The sequence below is a fragment of the Anomaloglossus baeobatrachus genome, chromosome 1 (assembly GCF_048569485.1).
Source record: "Anomaloglossus baeobatrachus isolate aAnoBae1 chromosome 1, aAnoBae1.hap1, whole genome shotgun sequence".
In the NCBI taxonomy this organism is placed as follows: domain Eukaryota; kingdom Metazoa; phylum Chordata; class Amphibia; order Anura; family Aromobatidae; genus Anomaloglossus; species Anomaloglossus baeobatrachus.
The window spans coordinates 930767979-930791486 of NC_134353.1; the positions used below are offsets into that span (position 1 = coordinate 930767979).

Here is a 23508-nt window from a genome sequence, read left to right on the forward strand (position 1 = left end):
TGTCCCATAGTTTGGTGAGAACACCTGCAGAAAACTTAAAAAGCAGCAGAAAAAATGCAGTAAGAACAATGTGTGCGAACAAGGTCTTTGCAGAAATGTTTCGATATCTAAAGCAATTTTAAAAATGTTTCTTTTTTTGCAGTCTTTTGATTGGATGGGGCCTACTTTAGATCAGGTTCTAACAGTATCTACTTTCTAGCTGTCACCTGCATATGTTTTTCTTTTTTCTGCTATGAATTTTTAATTATCTTTTGTATATATTAAATATTCGATAAGAAATTTTTGTAAAAAAAATAAATCCATTATCGGAAGGGGGGATGACTCGCCCACCCCAGGGCTATGGGACACCTGGTGCCGGGCCAAACTAGTCCGGGGGTAGTCAGTGGTGGCGGGGCACGACTCCGTGACCCTGGCGGGAGTCAATTAATATGGCTTCAGTGTTGGGGGTGATTAAAGTTTATAATATTCGTGACGCCACCTGTGGTTTGCCGCTATTAATCCGCCGCTGCTGTATGAGGCCTCCAGGGCTGGTGGAATGGCAGCTTGGATGGTTCTGCTCCCCACAGGTGGAGCGGTGCCCCGGGGCAACAGTTGGTGCTTGTAAGTGTCTATGTAGTGATGGAAGTCTATGCAGTGAAATAACGGAGACAACACCAGGGGGTGCAGTTTCAAGGTCTTTACTCACAGTTCCTGGCTGGTGCACACTGGTGCCGTTGGACTGCTGGAACCCACTGTCAGGGACCTCCGCCGATCCTGGGTAGCTCTGGGGGCGAAAGCCGGTGCACCCCTCTATTGTGTTCCTTTCTTCAGCTGACTTCTAAGCCTTGCCTTTGCTGGATGAACCTGGATTGGCCTCCACTACAGCCTCCAGACCAGGGGCTTTCCTACTGGGTGTTCTACCCCCTTTCCAGAGGTTCTGCTGTGGGCTGTGGCCCGGGGTGTTTGCAACTACCCTGGGCCTCGGTTTTTACCTTTGGAATTGACTTCTCTTCCTCCAGTTTCTAGGGACCGTCCCCTGTGTGCAGCTTGATCCCTCCACCTTATTGTTCTGTGGAACAGGCCACTAGCCTGAAAGTGGTTCAGTGGCCCTGGAATCCCCTCTGTTCTGCTGTGGTGTCACCTGGGCCTAGCCGGGCCCCAGGGTCTTCAACAGGAAGCATCACTTTCTCCTTCTTGCTCCTGACTGACTAGAGCACTACTCTTCTTACTTCTCTCAGCTCTCACTTCAACTTCACTCTGCAGACTGTCTGTCTCCTCTGCCTCCCGCAGACTTCTCACTAAACTTGACCTTCCTCTTTCTACTCTACTCTCGGCTCCCACTCACTCAGTTGCTAAGCTCCCACCCTATGGAAGCAGGGATGGGTCTTACGGCCCCTCCCAGCATGCAGCATGGGGGGTGGCTGCCACTGTCCCTGGTCCCTGTGTGTACCTAACAATGGGTGTAGTGCAGATTTGCCTGTGGACCGGCGTTCACTCCTTTCCTTACCCAGGATGGGACATCACACCTCTGGCTGGGGTGCAATGTTCCTGTGGCGACGGAAGCCTCAGGGGCGCCACAGGGAAACAAAAGAAAAAAAACCCTTAAGGGTAAGAACGCACTTTGCTTTTTACCTGCTTTTTCAACTGTAGCGTTTAATGCCAAAATGGATGTGTTCTGCTTTTCAAGCAAAGTCTATGGGAATTTGGTTTTCTAAACCGCACTATGCAGTTCAAAATGCTGCCTTTTTGTTGCAGAAATTTGGGCAAAAACTCAGCTTTGCAGTTCAAAACGCATGTCTTTTGGCATGAAAAAGGTAATTCTTAAAACGGACCTAAAAAGCACCAAAAACGCATGGTGGAAACGCAAAGTGGGGCCCTAGCCTCAGATCTCAGAGATTGAAGGCGACAGCACACCGCGGGGGATGGGGCTTTCCGGTAACATGGCCCACTAAAATCCCAAGTGCCAGCCATCAAGAGCACAGCTACACTAAAAACATAGTGAGCGGGGCCCCAACAGCTTCAAGCCGAGGGGCCACACAGAAAACTAACTTGTGCACGGAGGCGGCTCCGGATTACCCAGTGACACCGGTGGGAGCGGACACCTGGACGGGGTCCCCTGTAGAGACTGTGATGCACAGAGACTTTGGTTTATCTTCAGTGTGAGTGTTTGCTTTATAATCCTCATCCTGCACCACGACTACCCACAGTGAGTAACCTGCACCCTGCATCCTGCGCTCCCAAACATCTCACCAACAACCCCAGAGGCCGGGGCCTTCCCTACCTGCGGAGGGACTGACACCTTGCTGCTCCACACCATCTGCCCCGGTACATCTTAACCGCCCTGCGGACTCGGCTGCGACCGCCGAGCCTCCTATTACTGCAACCCGCAAGTGGCGTCACGAACTTCTTACTCTGTAAATAATCCCCTTTTCAAAGATCAAAGTGTCTGCCAACCCGGGTCCAGACCCCTCGAGTCACGACTACCCCGGATCCAAGTGTGGCCCACTGGACAAGCCAGGTCGTCACAGGTACTACACCAACACACCCCGGCTCGGCACACCTAAGTCAAACACAAATCCTTGTTGCCTTCCTCCAGGGGCTGATGTCCACACCAGGGGGTGGGCCAGGCGGTTGGTCCCGCCCACCGAGGAGTTCACAGTCCTAGAGGTGGGAAAAGTAGGCAGATCAGTTTTGGAGTTAGAGAAGTGAAGTGGTAGAGGAGCAGCCTGACGGTGTCCAGGTGTGTGGCCTGGGCACATACAGCAAGGTTGGCAGATGGTGGTGACCGTCTGGAGAGGCTGATTGGAGTGAACCGTAAGGACCGGGGACGGGCGGTGGCCCGCCGGTACTGGATCGGGGAGTGAAGAGAAGCCAGCACCATTCGGCAGGGCCTACGGACCCCGACCAGGCTAGGAATCGCCGTAAAACCGGTCAAATGCGTTAGCGAAGGGAACCTCCGGGGTTTCCCAGCAGTCAAGACCCGATTGAAGGCAACAGCTCACACCGTGAAGGGAAACACAGTCACCGCCAAGGCTACAGTTCCCAGGGCCAGAGCCTGCGGGCAAGAGGGGCTCCCTCAGCATCCATCCAAGCTGGTGAGCGGGTTACCGGTGGGAAGCCATTGGAACCATAAACACAACACAGGTCCAGGGAAAGGCAGTCACCATCAACCTACCGGGAGGAGAACAACCGCAGCCGTCTGTGGGACCTGTCCATCCAGCCGTTTGTTTGACCAGAGACTCCGTGTAAATTACTGGCTGAGTGAGTACCACCGTGCCGTGTGGCACAGCGCTGCCCCCGCGACCCTGCACCTCACCAGGCCCCGTAACCCGCCTGTCATCCCCAACCCTCACTCGGGCCCCGGGACAACCAACCCCCCTACCCACGGAGGGGAGAACCAACATCCAAGCTGCTCCCTGTCATCGCTCCCGGGATCACCGTCCAGAGCAGCGGTGGTGTCACAACTTCACCACAACCGTGGGTGGCGTCACGGACAATATCCCCAAAAACACACCACCCCCCTTTCACTCACGGGCGAGGAACGCCGCTCGAGTCCCCGGGATCCGGCCCACCGCTCGAGCCACCACCGAGCAGCAGCAGCAGCAGCAGTAGCCGGACCCGAGCAGTGGGTGAGCGCAGCGTCCCCTCCTCCGCCCGCGACAACTTGGCGTCACGAACAGGATCTTACAGCTCTGCCGTCTGATAGAGGTGCGCCTTGTGACTGCGGGAGGTGTCCGGCTGAAAATTTGGAGAAGCCGCCATTTTGGGCGCGAAAAGTCCCCGCTCGAGCGTCTTCCCGAGTAGTGGAGGCGCGAAAGCTGAAACCCCGCCCTATAGAGGAGGAGCCGGAAAAAGACTAAGGGGGACGGAGGGCGTCTGGCCGCATGTAGCCGCGGCTGTGGAAGCAGGGACGCTGGGACTCTGCAATCTTATAGTTCCTGGAAAATACCGCTACCAACATGTCCGCCCCGCGCAGCTATGCAGAGGTTACGGAGCCGGTGCCAAGGGGGACAGCGGCATGGCTCAGGGCCCGAACGGCGGGGATCTGCCGGCGCTACCGTAGTCAGATATGTCTGCTGATGGAGCAGTGGACCGCGGAGGTGGAAGAGGTAGCTGCGGTCGCCCGGGTATACGGAATGGAGGCCATGATGGAGGAGCTGGTGAGTGACCCACGCCCCTGTGTCCCCGAGGGACCAGCCGTTGCGGCTGAGGGACCCGGTCTCTCCCTGGCCCCCATGCTGCCTCCGTCTGCCCTGCCCGTGCACCCCGCTGCTGCTGGTCTGTCTGGCGTACACCCCATCATAACGGTAGCTGAAAGAGTGGTGAGCCTGGAGACGGCGGCAGCTGGTGGTAACCCGCCTGGCGCGGGGTCAGATGATAGTGACTCCGGACCCAACACAGAGCCTGTTTCAGAGGAGGACAAGGGAGTCGTCGCCCTGTATGGCGCGGAGGCCACTTACATCCCCCGGAGCGGGAATAATTGATATCGGGCGGCCCTTCCTCGTCGCGCCTGCTATGCGCTGGAGGGGCTGGTGTCTGTGGTCTTCCACCCAGGACCGGGTGAGGAGGACGAGAGTGAGCAGTAAAGTCAGCGGAGCCCCGCTGCCAGTTGTCCCCGTTGGGACCACCAGTTTGAAAGTTTTTGAATGATAAGCAAATCAACCAAAGAAGTAACCTGATTGCACTGTGATTGAACCGGCCGTTGCCGGCAACTGTTGTCCCCGTAGGGACTGTCTGCAAACCTTGCGTAAGGAACTGCTTACGGACAAGCCCGAGAACTTGCAGGGCAACCACAAAGTTAGTGGAATGTAAATAAAAATATTTTGGCTTGATACCGTTACCGCCTCCGGAGAGGCTGATTTGGGAGGATGGGCCTGGAGGAAAGGGATGGCCCAGGCCCGCCACTACCGTAGCCGGTGGCGATCCTCCGGGGGTTCAGGGGTCCCCATGGGCATGGGTCCCCTGAAAGAGACAGAACCCGCTCGGGCAACTTGGTGCTGGACTAGGGTCAAGGGGTGTTGCCCACTTCTTAGGGGCAGCATCAGGGCCAGGTTGTTTGGGTGGGAGAAGAGCGGAAGCCGTACCGTTGAAAAATGTTTGATGTTTTTACATGTCTTTTACCGTTTTCTACTCTTTTGCAGTTGACAAAAATAAAACCGGTGAAGGACGGGCAGCCCGCGGAAGGTCTGCATTTTACTAAGGAAGAATGTGGCGCACTGGACAAGCCAGGTCGTCACAGGTACTACACCAACACATCCCACACCTCGGCTAGGCACACCTACGTCAAACACAAATCCTTGTTGCCTTCCTCCAGGGGCTGATGTCCACACCAGGGGGTGGAGCCAGGCGGTTGGTCCCGCCCACCGAGGAGTTCACAGTCCTGGAGGCGGAAAAAGTAGGCAGATCAGTTTTGGAGTTAGAGAAGTGAAGTGGTAGAGGAGCAGCCTGACGGTGTCCGGGTGTGTGGCCCGGGCACATACAGCAAGGTTGGCAGACGGTGGTGACCGTCTGCAGGAGAGGCTGATTGGAGTGAACCGTAAGGATCGGGGACGGGCGGTGGCCCGCTGGTACCGGATCGGGGAGTGAAGAGAAGTCAGCACCATTCGGCAGGGCCTACGGACCCCGACCAGGCTAGGAGTCGCTGTAAAACCGGTCAAATCCGTTAGCGAAGGGAACCTCCGGGGTTTCCCAGCAGTCAAGACCCGGTTGAAGGCAACAGCTCAAACCGTCAAGCTGGGGAGCGGGTTACCAGTGGGAAGCCATTGGAACCGTAAACACAACACAGGTGCAGGGAAAGGCAGTCACTATCAACCTACCGGGAGGAGAACAACCGCAGCCGTCTGTGGGACCCGTCCATCCAGCCGTTTGTTTGAACAGAGACTCCGTGTAAATTACTGGCTGAGTGAGTACCACCGTGCCATGCGGCACAGCGCTGCCCCCGCGACCCTGCACCTCACCAGGCCCCGTAACCCGCCTGTCATGCCCAACCCTCACTCGGGCCCCGGGACAACCAACCCCCTACCCACGGAGGGGAGAACCAACATCCAAGCTGCTCCATGTCATCGCTCCTGGGATCCCCGTCCAGAGCAGCGGTGGTGTTACCAACTTCACCACAACCGTGGGTGGCGTCACGGACAATATCCCCAAACCACACACCACCCCCCTTTCACTCACGGGCGAGGAACGCCGCTCGAGTCCCCGGGATCCGGCCCACCGCTCGAGCCACCACCGAGCAGCAGCAGTAGCCGGACCCGAACAGTGGGTGAGCGCAGCGTCCCCTCCTCTACCCGCGACACAAGCACCCTGGTCTGCGCTGGGGCGGCATGAGAATATAAGAGAAGAAAAGATTGAAAACATGAAAAAAGGTTAAAAAATAAAAAAAAATAAGAGGTTCAAAAACTGAGGGGAAAGATAAAAATGGAAAAAAGGGGAAAAAATGGGTGAAGAATATAAAAGAGAAAAAGGTCCAAAAACTAAGAGACGGAAAGGTAAAAAAAACAACAATAAAACAGAAATGGGTTAAAAACATGAAAGATTAGAAAACTTAAAAAAAAATAAATAAAAAAACGAGAGGTTCAAAAACTAAGAGGAGAAAGGTAAAAATGTAAGAGTCCCACGGCTTCCAGTATCATCTCTATGCCGATGACACACAGATCTACCTCTCTGGACCTGACATTACCTCTCTACTAATCAAAATCCCACAATGTCTGTCTGCTATTTCATCCTTCTTCTCTGCGCGATTCCTAAAACTTAACGTGGACAAAACAGAGTTCATTGTCTTTCCTCCTCCTCCTCATCTCCTCCAACAAGCCTTTCCATCAAACTTGATGGTTGCTCACTCTCCCCAGTCTCACAAGCTCGTTGCCTTGCAGTAATCATAGACTCTGCTCTATCCTTCAAGCCACACATCCAAGCCCTCTTCACCATCATGCAGACTACAACTCAAAAATGTCTCCCGGATCCGTGCTTTCCTTAACCAAGAATCAGCAAAAACATTAGTGCATGCCCTCATCATCTCTCGCCTCAACTACTGCAACCTCCTGCTCTCTGGCCTCCCCTCCAACACTCTTGCACCCCTCCAATCTATCCTCAACTCTGCGGCCCACCTAATCCACCTCTCCCCTCTCTACTCCCCAGCCTCGCCTCTCTGCCAATCCCTTCACTGGCTTCCCATCACCCAACGACTCCAGTTCAAAACACTAACCATGACATACAAAGCCATGCACAACCTGTCTCCTCCATACATCTGTGACCTAGTCTCCCGGTACCTACCTATACGCAACCTCAGATCCTCACAAGATCTCCTTCTCTGCTCCTCTCTTATCTCCTCTTCCCACAATCGCGTACAAGATTTCTCCCGTGCCTCCCCCATACTCTGGAACGCTCTACCCCAGCATATCAGACTCTCACCTACTGTGGAAAGCTTCAAGAGGAATCTGAAGACCTATCTCTTCTGACAAGCCTGCAACCTGCAATAGCCCTCAGTCCAGTAGACCACTGCGCAACCAGCTCTGTCCTCACCTATTGTACTATCACCCATTCCCTGTAGACTGTGAGTCCTCGTGGGCAGGGTCCTCTCTCCTCCTGTATCTGTCGCGGGCGGAGGAGGGGACGCTGTGCTCTCCCACTGCTCGGGTCCGGCTGCCGCTGCTGCTGTGGCCTGCTGCTGCTCGGTGGCTCGAGCGATGGGCCAGATCCCGGGGACTCGAGCGGCGCTCCTCGCCCGTGAGTGAAAGGGGATTTGGTAAGGGAGATTGTCCGTGACGCCACCCACGGTTGTGGTGAGGTTGTGACACCACCGCTGCTCTGGACGTGGATCCCGGGAGTGATGGTATGGAGCAGCTAGATGTTAGTTCTCCCCTCCGTGGGTAGGGGGTTGGTTGTCCCGGGGCCCGGTGAGGTAGGTGGATGGGTAGTAGGCGGGTTACGGGGCCTGGCAAGGTGCAGGGTCGCAGGGGCAGCGCTGTGCCGCATGGCACGGGGTACTCACTCAGCCAGTAGTCACGACACAGTCCTTGGTAAAACACTCGGCTGGATGGACGGGTGCCCACAGACGGCTGCGGTTGTTGTTTCTCCCCTGACCCAGTTTGGTGGTGTAAGTCCTTTCTTCCACCTCCGTGTACGCTCCTGCGCTCCGGCTTCCAGCTGGCTCCCCGGTTCGGTACCGGTAGGCCACCGCCCAGTCCCGGCTACCTACGGTTCCACCAACTGTCTCCCCGACTCTTTTCAGACGGCCACTACCGTCTGCCTGACTCTCTGCTGCACGAGGGCCCTAGGATCCAATCCTAGGCCCCTGGCTATGTCTGCCTCTCTGCAGACCTCCTCTCTCTTCCTCTCCTAGACTTGACTGGGCTTGTTTCCTGCCTCAGGCCAGCTAACTCCTGGGTGGGCGTCTCCATCTCCTGACTCCGCCCACCTGGTGTGTCAGTCTGAGCCCGAGGAAAGGAATCAAGTTTCACTGGGGATGTCTGCTGTGAACTGCTGGGAGTGTGGTGTGTGTGTGTGTTGTTAACTGTGGCCCCTGGCTTGTCCAGGGCGCCACATATCCTCACCCATTTCCTGTAGACTGTGAGCCCTCGCTGGCAGGGTCCTCTCTCCTCCTGTACCCTCACCCATCCCCTGTGACTGTGAGCCCTCGCGGGCAGGGTCCTCTCTCCTCCTGTACCCTCTCACCCATTCCCTGTAGACTGTGAGCCCTCGCGGGCAGGGTCCTCTCTCCTCCTATACCAGTCTGTTTTGTACTGTTAATGATTGTTGTACGTATACCCTCTTTCACTTGTAAAGTGCCATGGAATAAATGGCGCTATAATAATAATAATAATAATAATAATAATTAATAATAATAAAAAGAAAAAAGGGGAAAAAATGGGTTAAGAACCTAAAAGAGAAAAAAAGTTTCAAAATATGAAAAAAGGTTAAAAACTTAAAAATAAAACAATGGGAGAGGTTCAAAAACTAAAAGGGAAAAGTAAAAAACCTAAAAAAAAACCCCAACAAAAGTTCAAAACATGAAAGGTTAAAAGCTCAAAAAAATGAAAGAGAAAAAGGTTCAAAACGTAAAATAAATATCCAGAATCGTAGTAGAAAAACGCGGTTTGTTCTTTCACACTTTTTTTTTTGTTTTTTTTTCTGCCATTTTGAACTTAAACTGCAGTGAAAGCATAGACAAACGCAGATTGTTGAAAGAAAAAAACGCATTGTATGAATGGGATTAGAAATCTCATTAATTTTCCTGTCACTGTAAAACGCTGTGTGGGAAGGGGACAACAAAACCCGTGCTAAAGTGAAGGCTTTTGGAGAAAATCTGCTTGCAAAACCTCAGAAGAAAAAGACAATCGTTAAGTGACTAGACGTCTCTTCTCTCAAAGGACTTGTTCTATGCAAGGAAAGGGTTAAACGTGCTGCTGTCACCAGGCCGGTTTCCTGGTCGGGGATATCCTTCCGCGCTGCTCGCGCCGGGACTAGATTGCGGAAGAGACTGTCGCTGCTGGATGGCGCTGCGGCCGCCAGAGGGCGCAGTGTGCGGCGGGGGCAGAGCGCGGCGGCCGGCGATGGTGTAGGGCGCTGAGCCGGTCCATGGAGAAGATTAGGATGGATTGTCCGGCACTGCCGCCCGGCTGGAAGAAGGAGGAGGTGATCAGAAAGTCCGGACTGAGCGCTGGCAAGAGCGATGTCTACTACTTCAGGTGAGGGGGAGGCAGGTGACTGGCGGCAGCGCTGGTGGCTAGCAAGTGGGCTAGTGACAGCACGGGTCACGTGACACTTAAAACATAAAATATTATTTTTATTTACTTTTTTTAATTTACGAGTCATGCGACCGTCGTCCGATGAGATCGTCGTGTCGCAGCCGGCGGAGCACGTACCGGTGTCGGATTTTTTATTTTTACGTTTTCAGGTTCATAAAGGGTTAACCAGACCCAAGAAAACGTTTCCGAAGTTTCCAATAAAGTTTTTTTTTTTTTTTTTTGGTTCCTCGTTGCTGTCAGACGTGAGCGATGAAGCCGCACCCGATGGCAGCGACCATCCAGACGTTTTTTTTGGAAATTATTGTATGCCAGCGGGAATCGGTGCAATTTGTGTTTTTATTTTTTATTTATTTATTTCTGCTTTTATTATTTTTTATAAGTATTAAAATGTCGCACGTTGAATTCCCCGCCCACCCAAAAAAAATAAAAAAAATAGTGCTTTAATTTTATTATATTTAATTTTAATTTAATTTAAACACTAGGGTAAAATTATGCAAAACAAAAAAAAAAAATAATTTTATTTTTTTATTTTTGTCAAAACTTTCTAGTGACGAATAAAGATAAAAGTTTTGTAGCAAAAACTGCGGACGGTAATAGGAAAAAAAAAATCAAAAAAAAAAATCTTTTTTTTTAATCTCTGGCTGTTGTCAGGATCTCCGCCGACTGTCAGTGAATGAAACCACGACGTCCGCGGCTGGAGACGATCGGTCTTGTGCGTCCTGAGCGGTCCATCTAATGAGTGCAGAGGTGGGGCCGGATCGTGGCTGTAAATATTGGATATGTTTATTTTTCTTTTATTTTTTTAGTTTGTGCTGTAGAACTCTGCAGGCTTTATTTTTTTATTTTTGGTGGTTTTCTGTCCCCCCCCCTTTTTCTTTTAATATATATATATATATATATATATATATATATATATATATATATATATATATATATATATATATATATATAATATTTAATTTTAAAGTCACGCAATCCTTTACAACTGTGCAATCCTCATCCTGCCCCCCCCACCCAAAAAAATAAATAAAATTAAATACAATAAAAAATAAACTAAAGAAAAGGAAAGTGACAGAGTGGAAAAAATAAAATCGATAAACAGGCAAAAAAAAGAGAATCGCTGAACCCTAGTGGTCAGTGTGGGGAAATGCAGCTACACACGAAGCTTTTCCGTACTCTATCCTCCCATACACATGAACGCTCGCTCAGCTGACCGCTCTCCTCCGGACCCCTCCCATACACATGAACGCTCGCTCAGCTGACTGCTCTCCTCCGGACCCCTCCCATACACATGAACGCTCGCTCAGCTGACTGCTCTCCCTCCGGACCCCTCCATACACATGAACGCTCGCTCAGCTGACTGCTCTCCCTCCGGACCCCTCCATACACATGAACGCTCGCTCAGCTGACTGCTCTCCCTCCGGACCCCTCCATACACATGAACGCTCGCTCAGCTGACTGCTCCCCCTCCGGACCCCTCCCATACACATGAACGCTCGCTCAGCTGACTGCTCTCCCTCCGGACCCCTCCCATACACATGAACGCTCGCTCAGCCGACTGCTCTCCCTCCGGACCCCTCCATACACATGAACGCTCGCTCAGCTGACTGCTCTCCCTCTGGACCCCTCCATACACATGAACGCTCGCTCAGCTGACTGCTCTCCCTCCGGACCCCTCCCATACACATGAACGCTCGCTCAGCTGACTGCTCTCCCTCCGGACCCCTCCCATACACATGAACGCTCGCTCAGCTGACTGCTCTCCCTCCGGACCCCTCCCATACACATGAACGCTCGCTCAGCTGACCGCTCTCCCTCCGGACCCCTCCCATACACATGAACGCTCGCTCAGCTGACTGCTCTCCTCCGGACCCCTCCCATACACATGAACGCTCGCTCAGCTGACTGCTCTCCCTCCGGACCCCTCCCATACACATGAACGCTCGCTCAGCTGACCGCTCTCCCTCCGGACCCCTCCCATACACATGAACGCTCGCTCAGCTGACTGCTCTCCCTCCGGACCCCTCCATACACATGAACGCTCGCTCAGCTGACTGCTCTCCCTCCGGACCCTCCATACACATGAACGCTCGCTCAGCTGACTGCTCTCCCTCCGGACCCCTCCCATACACATGAACGCTCGCTCAGCTGACCGCTCTCCTCCGGACCCCTCCCATACACATGAACACTCGCTCAGCTGACTGCTCCCCCTCCGGACCCCTCCCATACACATGAACGCTCGCTCAGCTGACCGCTCTCCTCCGGACCCCTCCATACACATGAACACTCGCTCAGCTGACTGCTCCCCCTCCGGACCCCTCCCATACACATGAACGCTCGCTCAGCTGACTGCTCTCCCTCCGGACCCCTCCCATACACATGAACGCTCACTCAGCTGTGGCTCTCCCTCCGGACCCCTCCCATACACATGAACGCTCGCTCAGCTGACCGCTCTCCTCCGGACCCCTCCCATACACATGAACGCTCGCTCAGCTGACTGCTCTCCCTCCGGACCCCTCCATACACATGAACGCTCGCTCAGCTGACTGCTCTCCCTCCGGACCCCTCCCATACACATGAACGCACGCTCAGCTGACCGCTCTCCCTCCGGACCCCTCCCATACACATGAACGCTCGCTCAGCTGACTGCTCTCCCTCCGGACCCCTCCATACACATGAACGCTCGCTCAGCTGACTGCTCTCCCTCCGGACCCCTCCCATACACATGAACGCTCGCTCAGCTGACCGCTCTCCTCCGGACCCCTCCCATACACATGAACACTCGCTCAGCTGACTGCTCCCCCTCCGGACCCCTCCCATACACATGAACGCTCGCTCAGCTGACTGCTCTCCCTCCGGACCCCTCCCATACACATGAACGCTCGCTCAGTTGACTGTTATCCCTCCGGACTCCTCCCATACACATGAACGCTCGCTCAGCTGACTGCTCTCCCTCCGGACTCCTCCCATACACATGAACGCTCGCTCAGTTGACTGCTATCCCTCCGGACCCCTCCATACACATGAATGCTCGCTCAGCTGTGGCTCCCCCTCCAGACCCCTCCCATACACATGAACGCTCGCTCAGCTGACTGCTCCCCCCTCCGGACCCCTCCCATACACATGAACGCTCGCTCAGTTGACTGCTATCCCCTCCGGACCCCTCCCATACACATGAACGCTCACTCAGCTGACTGCTCTCCCTCCGGACCCCTCCCATACACATGAACGCTCGCTCAGTTGACTGCTATCCCTCCAGACCCCTCCCATACACATGAACGCTCGCTCAGCTGACATCTATCCCTCCGGACCCCTCCCATACACATGAACGCTCGCTCAGCTGACATCTATCCCTCCGGACCCCTCCCATACACATGAACGCTCGCTCAGCTGACTGCTCTCCCTCCGGACCCCTCCATACACATGAACGCTCGCTCAGCTGACTGCTCTCCCTCCGGACCCCTCCCATACACATGAACGCTCGCTCAGCTGACCGCTCTCCTCCGGACCCCTCCCATACACATGAACACTCGCTCAGCTGACTGCTCCCCCTCCGGACCCCTCCCATACACATGAACGCTCGCTCAGCTGACTGCTCTTTCTCCGGACCTCTCCCATACACATGAACGCTCACTCAGCTGTGGCTCTCCCTCCGGACCCCTCCCATACACATGAACGCTCGCTCAGCTGACCGCTCTCCTCCGGACCCCTCCCATACACATGAACGCTCGCTCAGCTGACTGCTCTCCCTCCGGACCCCTCCATACACATGAACGCTCGCTCAGCTGACATCTATCCCTCCGGACCCCTCCCATACACATGAACGCTCGCTCAGCTGACCGCTCTCCTCCGGACCCCTCCCATACACATGAACGCTCGCTCAGTTGACTGTTATCCCTCCGGACTCCTCCCATACACATGAACGCTCGCTCAGTTGACTGCTCCCCCTCCGGACCCCTCCATACACATGAACGCTCGCTCAGCTGACATCTATCCCTCCGGACCCCTCCCATACACATGAACGCTCGCTCAGCTGACCGCTCTCCCTCCGGACCCCTCCCATACACATGAACGCTCGCTCAGTTGACTGTTATCCCTCCGGACTCCTCCCATACACATGAACGCTCGCTCAGTTGACTGCTCCCCCTCCGGACCCCTCCATACACATGAACGCTCGCTCAGCTGACTGCTCCCCCTCCGGACCCCTCCATACACATGAACGCTCGCTCAGCTGTGGCTCCCCCTCCAGACCCCTCCCATACACATGAACGCTCGCTCAGCTGTGGCTCTCCCTCCGGACCCCTCCCATACACATGAACGCTCGCTCAGCTGACTGCTCCCCCCTCCGGACCCCTCCCATACACATGAACGCTCGCTCAGCTGACTGCTCTCCCTCCGGACCCCTCCCATACACATGAACGCTCACTCAGCTGACTGCTCTCCCTCCGGACCCCTCCCATACACATGAACGCTCGCTCAGTTGACTGCTATCCCTCCAGACCCCTCCCATACACATGAACGCTCGCTCAGCTGACATCTATCCCTCCGGACCCCTCCCATACACATGAACGCTCGCTCAGCTGACATCTATCCCTCCGGACCCCTCCCATACACATGAACGCTCGCTCAGCTGACATCTATCCCTCCGGACCCCTCCATACACATGAACGCTCGCTCAGCTGACATCTATCCCTCCGGACCCCTCCATACACATGAATGCTCGCTCAACTGGGGGGGGGGGATGACGATACTCGAGCACCCGTCCTGTATTTGGCTTGAGGCCGGCGGATGACCACATCACTAGCGCCTCTCGATGTGGAAGAATATGTGGACAAACCCTTTAAGGAGCCGAGAGGAAATGTCTCTTAAAGCTCCGGCGTGTGTTGTGGTGGTCTAGTTTCCAGGCGGCGGTGGATGCCGGGATCTGGTCGCTATCTCTGTAGTGTCAGATACATGGAGACTGTTCTGTGGGGCGATATCGGCAGGTGGATGAGTCACAGGACGGGTTTAGCCTGGATTGCGGGTGGATTTATGGCCGGGTGCGGTCCTGCTGCTCGGGATCGTTTTCTGTCCCGGTGACGTCAGACTCTCGTTCCTTGCTCCACAGCAGCGTCTGATCTGATGGGTGTAATGTCGGAGTGTCTGGGGGGCCGGCAGCTGACAATGTCTACCTATTTGTGCTGGTCATTGACCGGTCAGTCGTAGCCGCCATGTAACGGATCGCAGCGCTGTGTCGACCGGTAACTTGCTCTGGACTAAAGGCATCGGAGGACGATACCGGACACTGAGCGAACTGTCATCGATGTGGCCGCCAGGGGCGCTGGATAAGTCTCATCAATGAGGGTCCGGTGTGCAGGGCCCCTGTAAATGCCCTGCCGGTCACTGTACGCTGCTGATCTATACTCAGCTGACGGATCAGATTCCCAAACACCCCCGACCCCCCCCCCCCCCCCCAGCGATACTTCTGTAATGCATGGCAAATTTCCCCCTCGAAAATTCACATTGCCCATAAAAATACTGTAATATGGCTCCATTGTGAGCACCATATTTTGGCCCTCATCAGTGTTAACAACTTAACAGTATTAACCAATATTTTTTTTTTTTTTACTCTCAATAATTCCCTCGGTTTTTGAATTATTGCCACAAAATGGGTTAATGGCGGGACTTGTCAGGTATTAATGGCTAAGCTGAGCCGGCGAAGGGTTAATGGCTGGGCCAGGGAGAGGTTAACGACTGAGCTAGGCTGATGAGGGGTTAATGGCTGAGCTGGGCCAGGCAGGCAAGGGGTTAATGGCTGGGCCAGGCAGATTAAGGGTTAATGGCTCAGTGGATCTGAACCGGCGAGGGGTTAATGGCTCAGCTGGGATAGGCAGGCGAAAGGTTAATAGCTGAGCTGGGCCGATAAGGGGTTAATAGTTGAGCTGGGCCTGGCCGACGAGGGATTAATGGCTGAGCTGGGCCTGGACGACGAGGGGTTAATAGCTGGGCCTGGCCGACGAGGGGTTAATTTATGAGCGGGGCCAGGCAGGCGAGGGGTTAATGGCTGAGCTGGGCCAGGGAGGAGAAGGGTTAATGGCCAGGCTGACGAGGGGTTACTGGCTGAGCTGGACCGGGCCGGCGAGGGGTTACTGGCTGAGCTGGACCGGGCCGGCGAGGGGTTACTGGCTGAGCTGAGCTGGACCGGGCCGGCGAGGGGTTACTGGCTGGGCTGAGCTGGACCGGGCCGGCGAGGGGTTACTGGCTGAGCTGAGCTGGACCGGGCCGGCGAGGGGTTACTGGCTGAGCTGAACTGGACCAGGCCGGCGAGGGGTTACTGGCTGAGCTGAGCTGGACCGGGCTGGCGAGGGGTTACTGGCTGGGCTGAGCTGGACCGGGCCGGCGAGGGGTTACTGGCTGAGCTGAGCTGGACCGGGCCGGCGAGGGGTTACTGGCTGAGCTGAACTGGACCAGGCCGGCGAGGGGTTACTGGCTGAGCTGAGCTGGACCGGGCCGGCGAGGGGTTACTGGCTGAGCTGAGCTGGACCGGGCCGGAGAGGGGTTACTGGCTGAGCTGAGCTGGACCGGGCCGGCGAGGGGTTACTGGCTGAGCTGAGCTGGACCGGGCCGGCGAGGGGTTACTGGCTGAGCTGAGCTGGACCGGGCCGGCGAGGGGTTACTGGCTGAGCTGAGCTGGACCGGGCCGGAGAGGGGTTACTGGCTGAGCTGAGCTGGACCGGGCCGGCGAGGGGTTACTGGCTGAGCTGAGCTGGACCGGGCTGGCGAGGGGTTACTGGCTGAGCTGAGCTGGACCGGGCCGGCGAGGGGTTACTGGCTGAGCTGAGCTGGACCGGGCCGGAGAGGGGTTACTGGCTGAGCTGAGCTGGACCGGGCTGGCGAGGGGTTACTGGCTGAGCTGAGCTGGACCGGGCCGGCGAGGGGTTACTGGCTGAGCTGAGCTGGACCGGGCCGGCGAGGGGTTACTGGCTGAGCTGAGCTGGACCGGGCCGGCGAGGGGGTTACTGGCTGAGCTGAGCTGGACCGGGCCGGCGAGGGGTTACTGGCTGGGTTGGTCGGGACGTTGCATGAAGAAATGTGTGAGTTCTTCCCTCCAGAGCGCGGCAGCTGCCGGTGTGTGCGGCGCCCTGCTCTTCCGGGGTGACTCAGTCCCCGGCCTCGGGCTCTTCTTCTCCTTTTCCTCTGCTGTGAGGATCAGACGTCATTTTCGGGTTCCTCTGCTGTGACATCGGCTTCCTGCAGCTCAGTTAAAAGAAAGCGTCCTGCACTGTCCGCTCTTAAAGGGATGTTCTGTGCGATGGTGGCTCATTGGTCGGATTCGCCATCTGTTTATTGCTGGGGAAGATCTGACACTTCGGACCCTACAATCCTGAGGATGACGGCGAGTCGGCTGCAGTTCCCTGCCCAGCAGGAAGGCTAGAGGGGGCGCTATGGGGCACAGCGCTAAATTAGTGAAATCCCTATATTGCAAAGTGCAAGCACAACCCTATTAAAGGGCTCTTCCCAAATCACAAGTCACCCTCCGGGACCCCCTCCAGAGCTCTGCATTGAATGTGCTGCGCGGTTCAGGATGGGGGTCCCGTTCTCCGGATCCCTGCAGGTCCCAGCCGTCAGAACCTCGGCCCTAAGCAAGTTAGCCCATGTCCTTTTGATAGGGGGTAACTCTCGATTTTGAGAACTTAAGGAATCCTACAGACTTGTTTGGCCACAGTTGTTGCTCCTGTGTCCTCAATACACGTGCACGCTCAGGTCGGCTGAGCATACGTGCTCGTCATGAATTGTGAGGGCACACAGCGCTGTGGCCCCTTCATTACTAGGATCAGTGGGGGGAAAGGGGCTCATGCATTGATTTGTGGGTAGTCTGGTAGGTCCAGATTTTGGGGCTATCGCACCCTAAACCTATAAGTTAAATGCAGACCCTCAGGATTTCTGTGGATGAACCTGGCACTGACGGTCTCTGCGCCACACACGGACATTCTCGAACCAGACTGGGGAACCTAAGCCATTTTTAGGGCTGGTTTTGGGGGGGACCATCCTAAATGATACAGAACCAGTGTGCTGCACCCGCGGCCGGTGTGGGCAGAATGCACCAAAAATATCCTGTACTTTGCTGTGCCGTGGCCACTTATGGGACCTTCACACCTCGGGGTCTTGCTACTTTAGTGATTTGCTTTACAGCAGCCCTCTGGGCATTGAAAGCAAGTGTAGTGGGCAGTGTGGGCATGCTCTGTCAACTGCGCAGAGGTCACTGTGCAGGAAAGGAGGAGGCGCTGAGCTGTGACATCACCGACTGTGGATATTCTGCCCTTTTTAGAAGTGTTACCATCCATTGTAATCCTGCCTGTGATGATAATGAGACTACTGCTGAAAAGTTGCCTCCACACAACATGAAGTGTCAGCGCCTAGCGCGGCTCAGAGTGAAAACTGCAACATCTCAAGTGTGTTTTTAATAATGGTTATTTGTGATGACCGTGCTTGCAGGGTTCAGTTCACATCTGAATTAAAGGGGTTGTATCATACACAACAAATGTTACCTATGGACAATATAGATGATATATGGGTGCTCTGTGGTGGTCCGCCCGCTAAAGTCATCACCGATCCGGAGAAAGAGGATACAAAAGTCACATGAGCGGATAAAGCCGAAGTGAGCATGTGCAGCCTCTGCTACTCCCACTGACTATAGGTGTGGTGCTCGCACATGCTCACTAACACATTCACATAGGGGTCCCAGCAGCTGCACCCCTACAGTTATCCTGTGGGTAGGGTCACCTCTGCCCCATTGTTTGCTTTATGCTATGGACATGGCACTCTCTTGGGTGTGAATGACATTGCAATGAAAAAGGGGCTATTTTGCCCCCTCCACTCCCCAAAAAAGGCCCAAATAAAATTAATAAGCAAAAATAAAGAACATTTTTTTTTTTTTTTTTTTAATCTTTTGGCTACATTCGTAAACCCAACCCCCCCACCCCCGCGAGCTTCTCCTTTTTTTTTTTTTTTGAAGAATAATAATTTGATGGAAATAAATAAAACTGGAATCTGTAACCAAAAGGCAAAGAAAAGTGAATAAAAAGAATAAAAAAAATTATCAGATAATGAATTGGGCTATTTTTAGCAGCACTGCTTGCTGTCAGTAAATCAAATCCTTTTGTGTCATTGGCTTTAAGCTGTGCCCGTCCCATCCCAACTTGTCCTCCATGTCTGGACCTATCCCGTCACGCCCCATCCTCCCTGCCTTATCCCTTCCCGTCCTCCCTGCCTGGGCCCATCCTGCCCCTTCCTTTCTGCCTTGGCCCGTCCCGTCCTGCCCCGTCCTTTCTGCCTTGGCCCGTCCCGTCCTGCCCCGTCCTTTCTGCCTTGGCCCGTCCCGTCCTGCCCCGTCCTTTCTGCCTTGGCCCGTCCCGTCCTGCCCCGTCCTTTCTGCCTTGGCCCGTCCCGTCCTGCCCCGTCCTTTCTGCCTTGGCCCGTCCCGTCCTGCCCCGTCCTCCCTGCCTTGGCCCGTCCCGTCCTGCCCCGTCCTCCCCCGTCCTCCCTGCCTTGGCCCGTCCTGCCCCGTCCTCCCTGCCTTGGCCCGGCCCGTCCTGCCCCGTCCTCCCTGCCTTGGCCCGGCCCGTCCTGCCCCGTCCTCCCTGCCTTGGCCCGGCCCGTCCTGCCCCGTCCTCCCTGCCTTGGCCCGGCCCGTCCTGCCCCGTCCTCCCTGCCTTGGCCCGTCCCGTCCTGCCCCGTCCTCCCTGCCTTGGCCCGTCCCGTCCTGCCCCGTCCTCCCTGCCTTGGCCCGTCCCGTCCTGCCCCGTCCTCCCTGCCTTGGCCCGTCCCGTCCTGCCCCGTCCTCCCTGCCTTGGCCCGTCCCGTCCTGCCCCGTCCTCCCTGCCTTGGCCCGTCCCGTCCTGCCCCGTCCTCCCTGCCTTGGCCCGTCCCGTCCTGCCCCGTCCTCCCTGCCTTGGCCCGTCCCGTCCTGCCCCGTCCTCCCTGCCTTGGCCCGTCCCGTCCTGCCCCGTCGTCCCTGCCTTGGCCCGTCCCGTCCTGCCCCGTCGTCCCTGCCTTGGCCCGTCCCGTCCTGCCCCGTCGTCCCTGCCTTGGCCCGTCCCGTCCTGCCCCGTCGTCCCTGCCTTGGCCCGTCCCGTCCTGCCCCGTCGTCCCTGCCTTGGCCCGTCCCGTCCTGCCCCGTCGTCCCTGCCTTGGCCCGTCCCGTCCTGCCCCGTCGTCCCTGCCTTGGCCCGTCCCGTCCTGCCCCGTCGTCCCTGCCTTGGCCCGTCCCGTCCTGCCCCGTCGTCCCTGCCTTGGCCCGTCCCGTCCTGCCCCGTCGTCCCTGCCTTGGCCCGTCCCGTCCTGCCCCGTCGTCCCTGCCTTGGCCCGTCCCGTCCTGCCCCGTCGTCCCTGCCTGGGCCCGTCCCTTCCTGCCCCGTCGTCCCTGCCTGGGCCCGTCCCATCATCCCATCCCTTCCTCCCTGCCTGGGCCCGTCCCATCATCCCATCCCTTCCTCCCTGCCTGGGCCCGTCCCATCATCCCATCCCTTCCTCCCTGTCTGCGCCCATCCCGCCCCGTCCTCCCTGTCTGCGCCCATCCCGCCCCGTCCTCCCTGTCTGGATCCATCACATCCCATCCCGTCCTCCCTGTCTTGGCCCATTTTATCACACCCAGTCCTTCCTCCCTGCTTGATCCCATTCCGCCCCGTCCTCCCTGTCTGGGCCAATCCCATCCCGCCCCGTCCGTCCTGCCTGGGCCCATCCTGCCCCGTCCTCCCCGCCTGGGACCGCTATCTTCCCTTGTTAGGAGGAAGGTGCGTGCTGTGCCATGCGATAACAAAGTTTTTTAGGCTCCCCTCCCCCCTTCCTGGTCTGAATGGACCCATACTTACTGATGTATTTTTTGTCTTCTTTCTAGTCCTAGCGGTAAGAAGTTCCGGAGTAAGCCCCAGCTGGCGAGGTACCTGGGCAACACGGTGGACCTCAGCAGTTTTGACTTCAGGACGGGGAAGATGATGCCCAGTAAATTGCAGAAGAACAAACAAAGATTACGTAACGAAGCTCTCAACCAAGCGAAGGTGTGTGATAGTTTTCATTACTTAAATTTTACATCCACAAGTGATCACGCTCCCTAAACAGCGCCACCTTGTGATGGTGGCAGGGAGTACAGTCAGAGGGGTCGTTATTGACTAATTTGCTTAAACGATTTACTTACGAAAGTTCGTTCCCGACCAGTCACATTTTCAGGGGTTCTAATAAATGCGATTTAAAGGCATTGTCCAATATTCAGACAACTCCTTCTCAATCTGTTTCCCCCACAAAAAAATAACACCTATACTCCACTCTTGTGCTGGTGCTGTTCCAGCGCTATTGGCATTGCTTCTCCTGGGGATTGCGTGACATTGGCCTCAGGGATTCCATGGCATAACAAACAGCGCTGGCTTTGCTGTCCTCTTGTCACAGGTGACAGTCAGTTATGTGGTTTCTGGCAATAGAAGGTCACAGTGTTTGGCTGTGCAAAGTACTCTCTGACTTTCTATTGTTTTTGCTGTCAGTATTCATTAGTTTCCTGCTGGGTTTTCATCTCTCCCCCTTTAGGACCTAGCGGAGCTTGCCTTCCACCTAGCTGCTGATCATCAGTATTCTATACTTCCTTCATCCGTGGACTGGTGCAATTGATATTCAGATCATTCAATCCCTGGGTGCAAGCAGGTGTCTTGTACTCCTCTGTGGTATCATTGCTGAAACTTTGCTGAACTTCTACCTGAGTCATCTGTAGATAAGTAGTTCATGCACTTTCAGTGTGTGTCCTCCTTGTGTCTTCTATAGTTGTTTAGCCGGGATGACGAAGAGCTCATCCCACCCACTCCCTATTTAGGGTCCAGCACTAGGGATACCTAGGGTCAGGTATCCGGCTCGGTGCATAGGCGCAGAACCTATTTAGGGCAGTGAAGGATCCCAGGGACCAGCAGTAGATCACCATCTTCCCTAGAAACAGGGTTTTGCTTCCCTTTCACTGTTTGCTTGGTACATACCTAGCATGAAACCCTTCCTTTGGATGAATCAAGACATCTGGAAGAAGTGAAGTGAGAGCTGCTCTAATTTAGGGGGCATTTCAACATTTTAAATTCCTTTTTTCAAATCCGATTTCCCCTGTTAATGGGGCTGGTGTATGAGTCCTAGTTACAGGGGAAATTCAGCCTCCTGGCAGAGCAGTTAGGACCCAGCAGCTTCTTCTTCCTCACATGATGGCTGGGTCCAGAATAGAAAGTGCTCTTTTGACTCCTCATACTGTATACAGACTGCTTGTTCAACACTGTGTGTGTGTGTTTGTGTGTGTGTGTGTTTGTGTGTGTGTGTGTGTGTATATTATATATATATATATATATATATATATATATATATATATATATATATATATATATATATATATATATATATATATATATATATATATATATATATATATATATATATATATATATATATATATATATATATATATATAAAATCACTTATAGTGTGCCATTAATACCATAGTGTATATATCAATTTAGAAGGCAGAGACTGTAATAAACCATCTCTGCCCTCTTAATGAGGGTATTGGCTATGTCTAACAGTCAGCTCCTCGCTGTCAGAGCTGCACAATCGTCTGCAGCTGCTCTACTGAGTAGAACGCTGACCGATCTGCTTCAAAGTCTGTCCCCCTGAAGACTCCCCCATAGGCGAAACATAACATATAATTATAAATCTGCAGAATTTCTTGTGCTGTCATTTCATGGTGAGCTGAGAAATTGTAGAACAAGCCTGTGCGGCATCAAGAGGTAGTGTGTTGTATAGTTAGCTGATTGAAATAAGCCTAAAGACCCCATTCAGATCGGCAGGCATAGCGATCTGACGTTAAAGTTCTATTTGTAGCCACTTTAACATAAAAAAATGTAGAAGTTTTGGTATATTTATGTGATTTATGAAATAAAATTGACGGTCACTCTTGCATTTCTCACTAATTGTGGAGGCCTCGTTAGTGGTTGTATCCACAGGACAGTGCGGCTCTCCATCATTTCATGTGATCCCTCTGCCCGGACCTGTACAGCTCTCCTCCACCATGTTTCAGTAATAGTCTGTATATACATTACATGTACCGCCAGTGTGATAGACTATACATCCCCCGCTGTATACTTTACTTGCCACCATATGTCTCGTTCCGCACCAGTGAGAAGCAAAACTGAATATAGAGGCTCGCAGCCTGCACACACGGCTCCTTCCAGTAACATGAGCAGCACAAATCTATAGCTATTCCTACACAGACGTGTCTGACATGTCCGATTCACTATTCTGCTGGTGCAGTCACTGTGTACATTACTGATCCTGAGTTACCTCCTGTATTATATTCCAGAGCTGCACTCGCTATTCTGCTGGTGCAGTCACTGTGTACATACATTACATTACTGATCCTGTACTGATCCTGAGTTACCTCCTGTATTATACTCCAGAGCTGCACTCACTATTCTGCTGGTACAGTCACTGTGTACATACATTACATTACTGATCCTGAGTTACCTCCTGTATTATATTCCAGAGCTGCACTCACTATTCTGCTGGTGCAGTCACTGTGTACATACATTACATTACTGATCCTGAGGTACCTCCTGTATTATATTCCAGAGCTGCACTCGCTATTCTGCTGGTGCAGTCACTGTGTACATACATTACATTACTGATCCTGTACTGATCCTGAGTTACCTCCTGTATTATATTCCAGAGCTGCACTCACTATTCTGCTGGTGCAGTCACTGTGTACATACATTACATTACTGATCCTGAG

General features: G+C 54.3%; 1 protein-coding gene across 1 annotated transcript in view; it reads left to right on the top strand.

Annotated features, from left to right (window-relative positions):
- Positions 1-9464: 9464 nt before the first annotated feature.
- Positions 9465-23508, top strand: part of MBD2 (methyl-CpG binding domain protein 2) — a 34480-nt gene continuing 20436 nt past the window's right edge. Inside the window, exons 1-2 of the mRNA XM_075343480.1 lie at positions 9465-9665; positions 20602-20761. Of these exons, the coding sequence (XP_075199595.1) occupies positions 9556-9665; positions 20602-20761 (270 nt within the window). The 5' untranslated portion in view covers positions 9465-9555. The remainder of the gene's footprint in view (positions 9666-20601; positions 20762-23508) is intronic.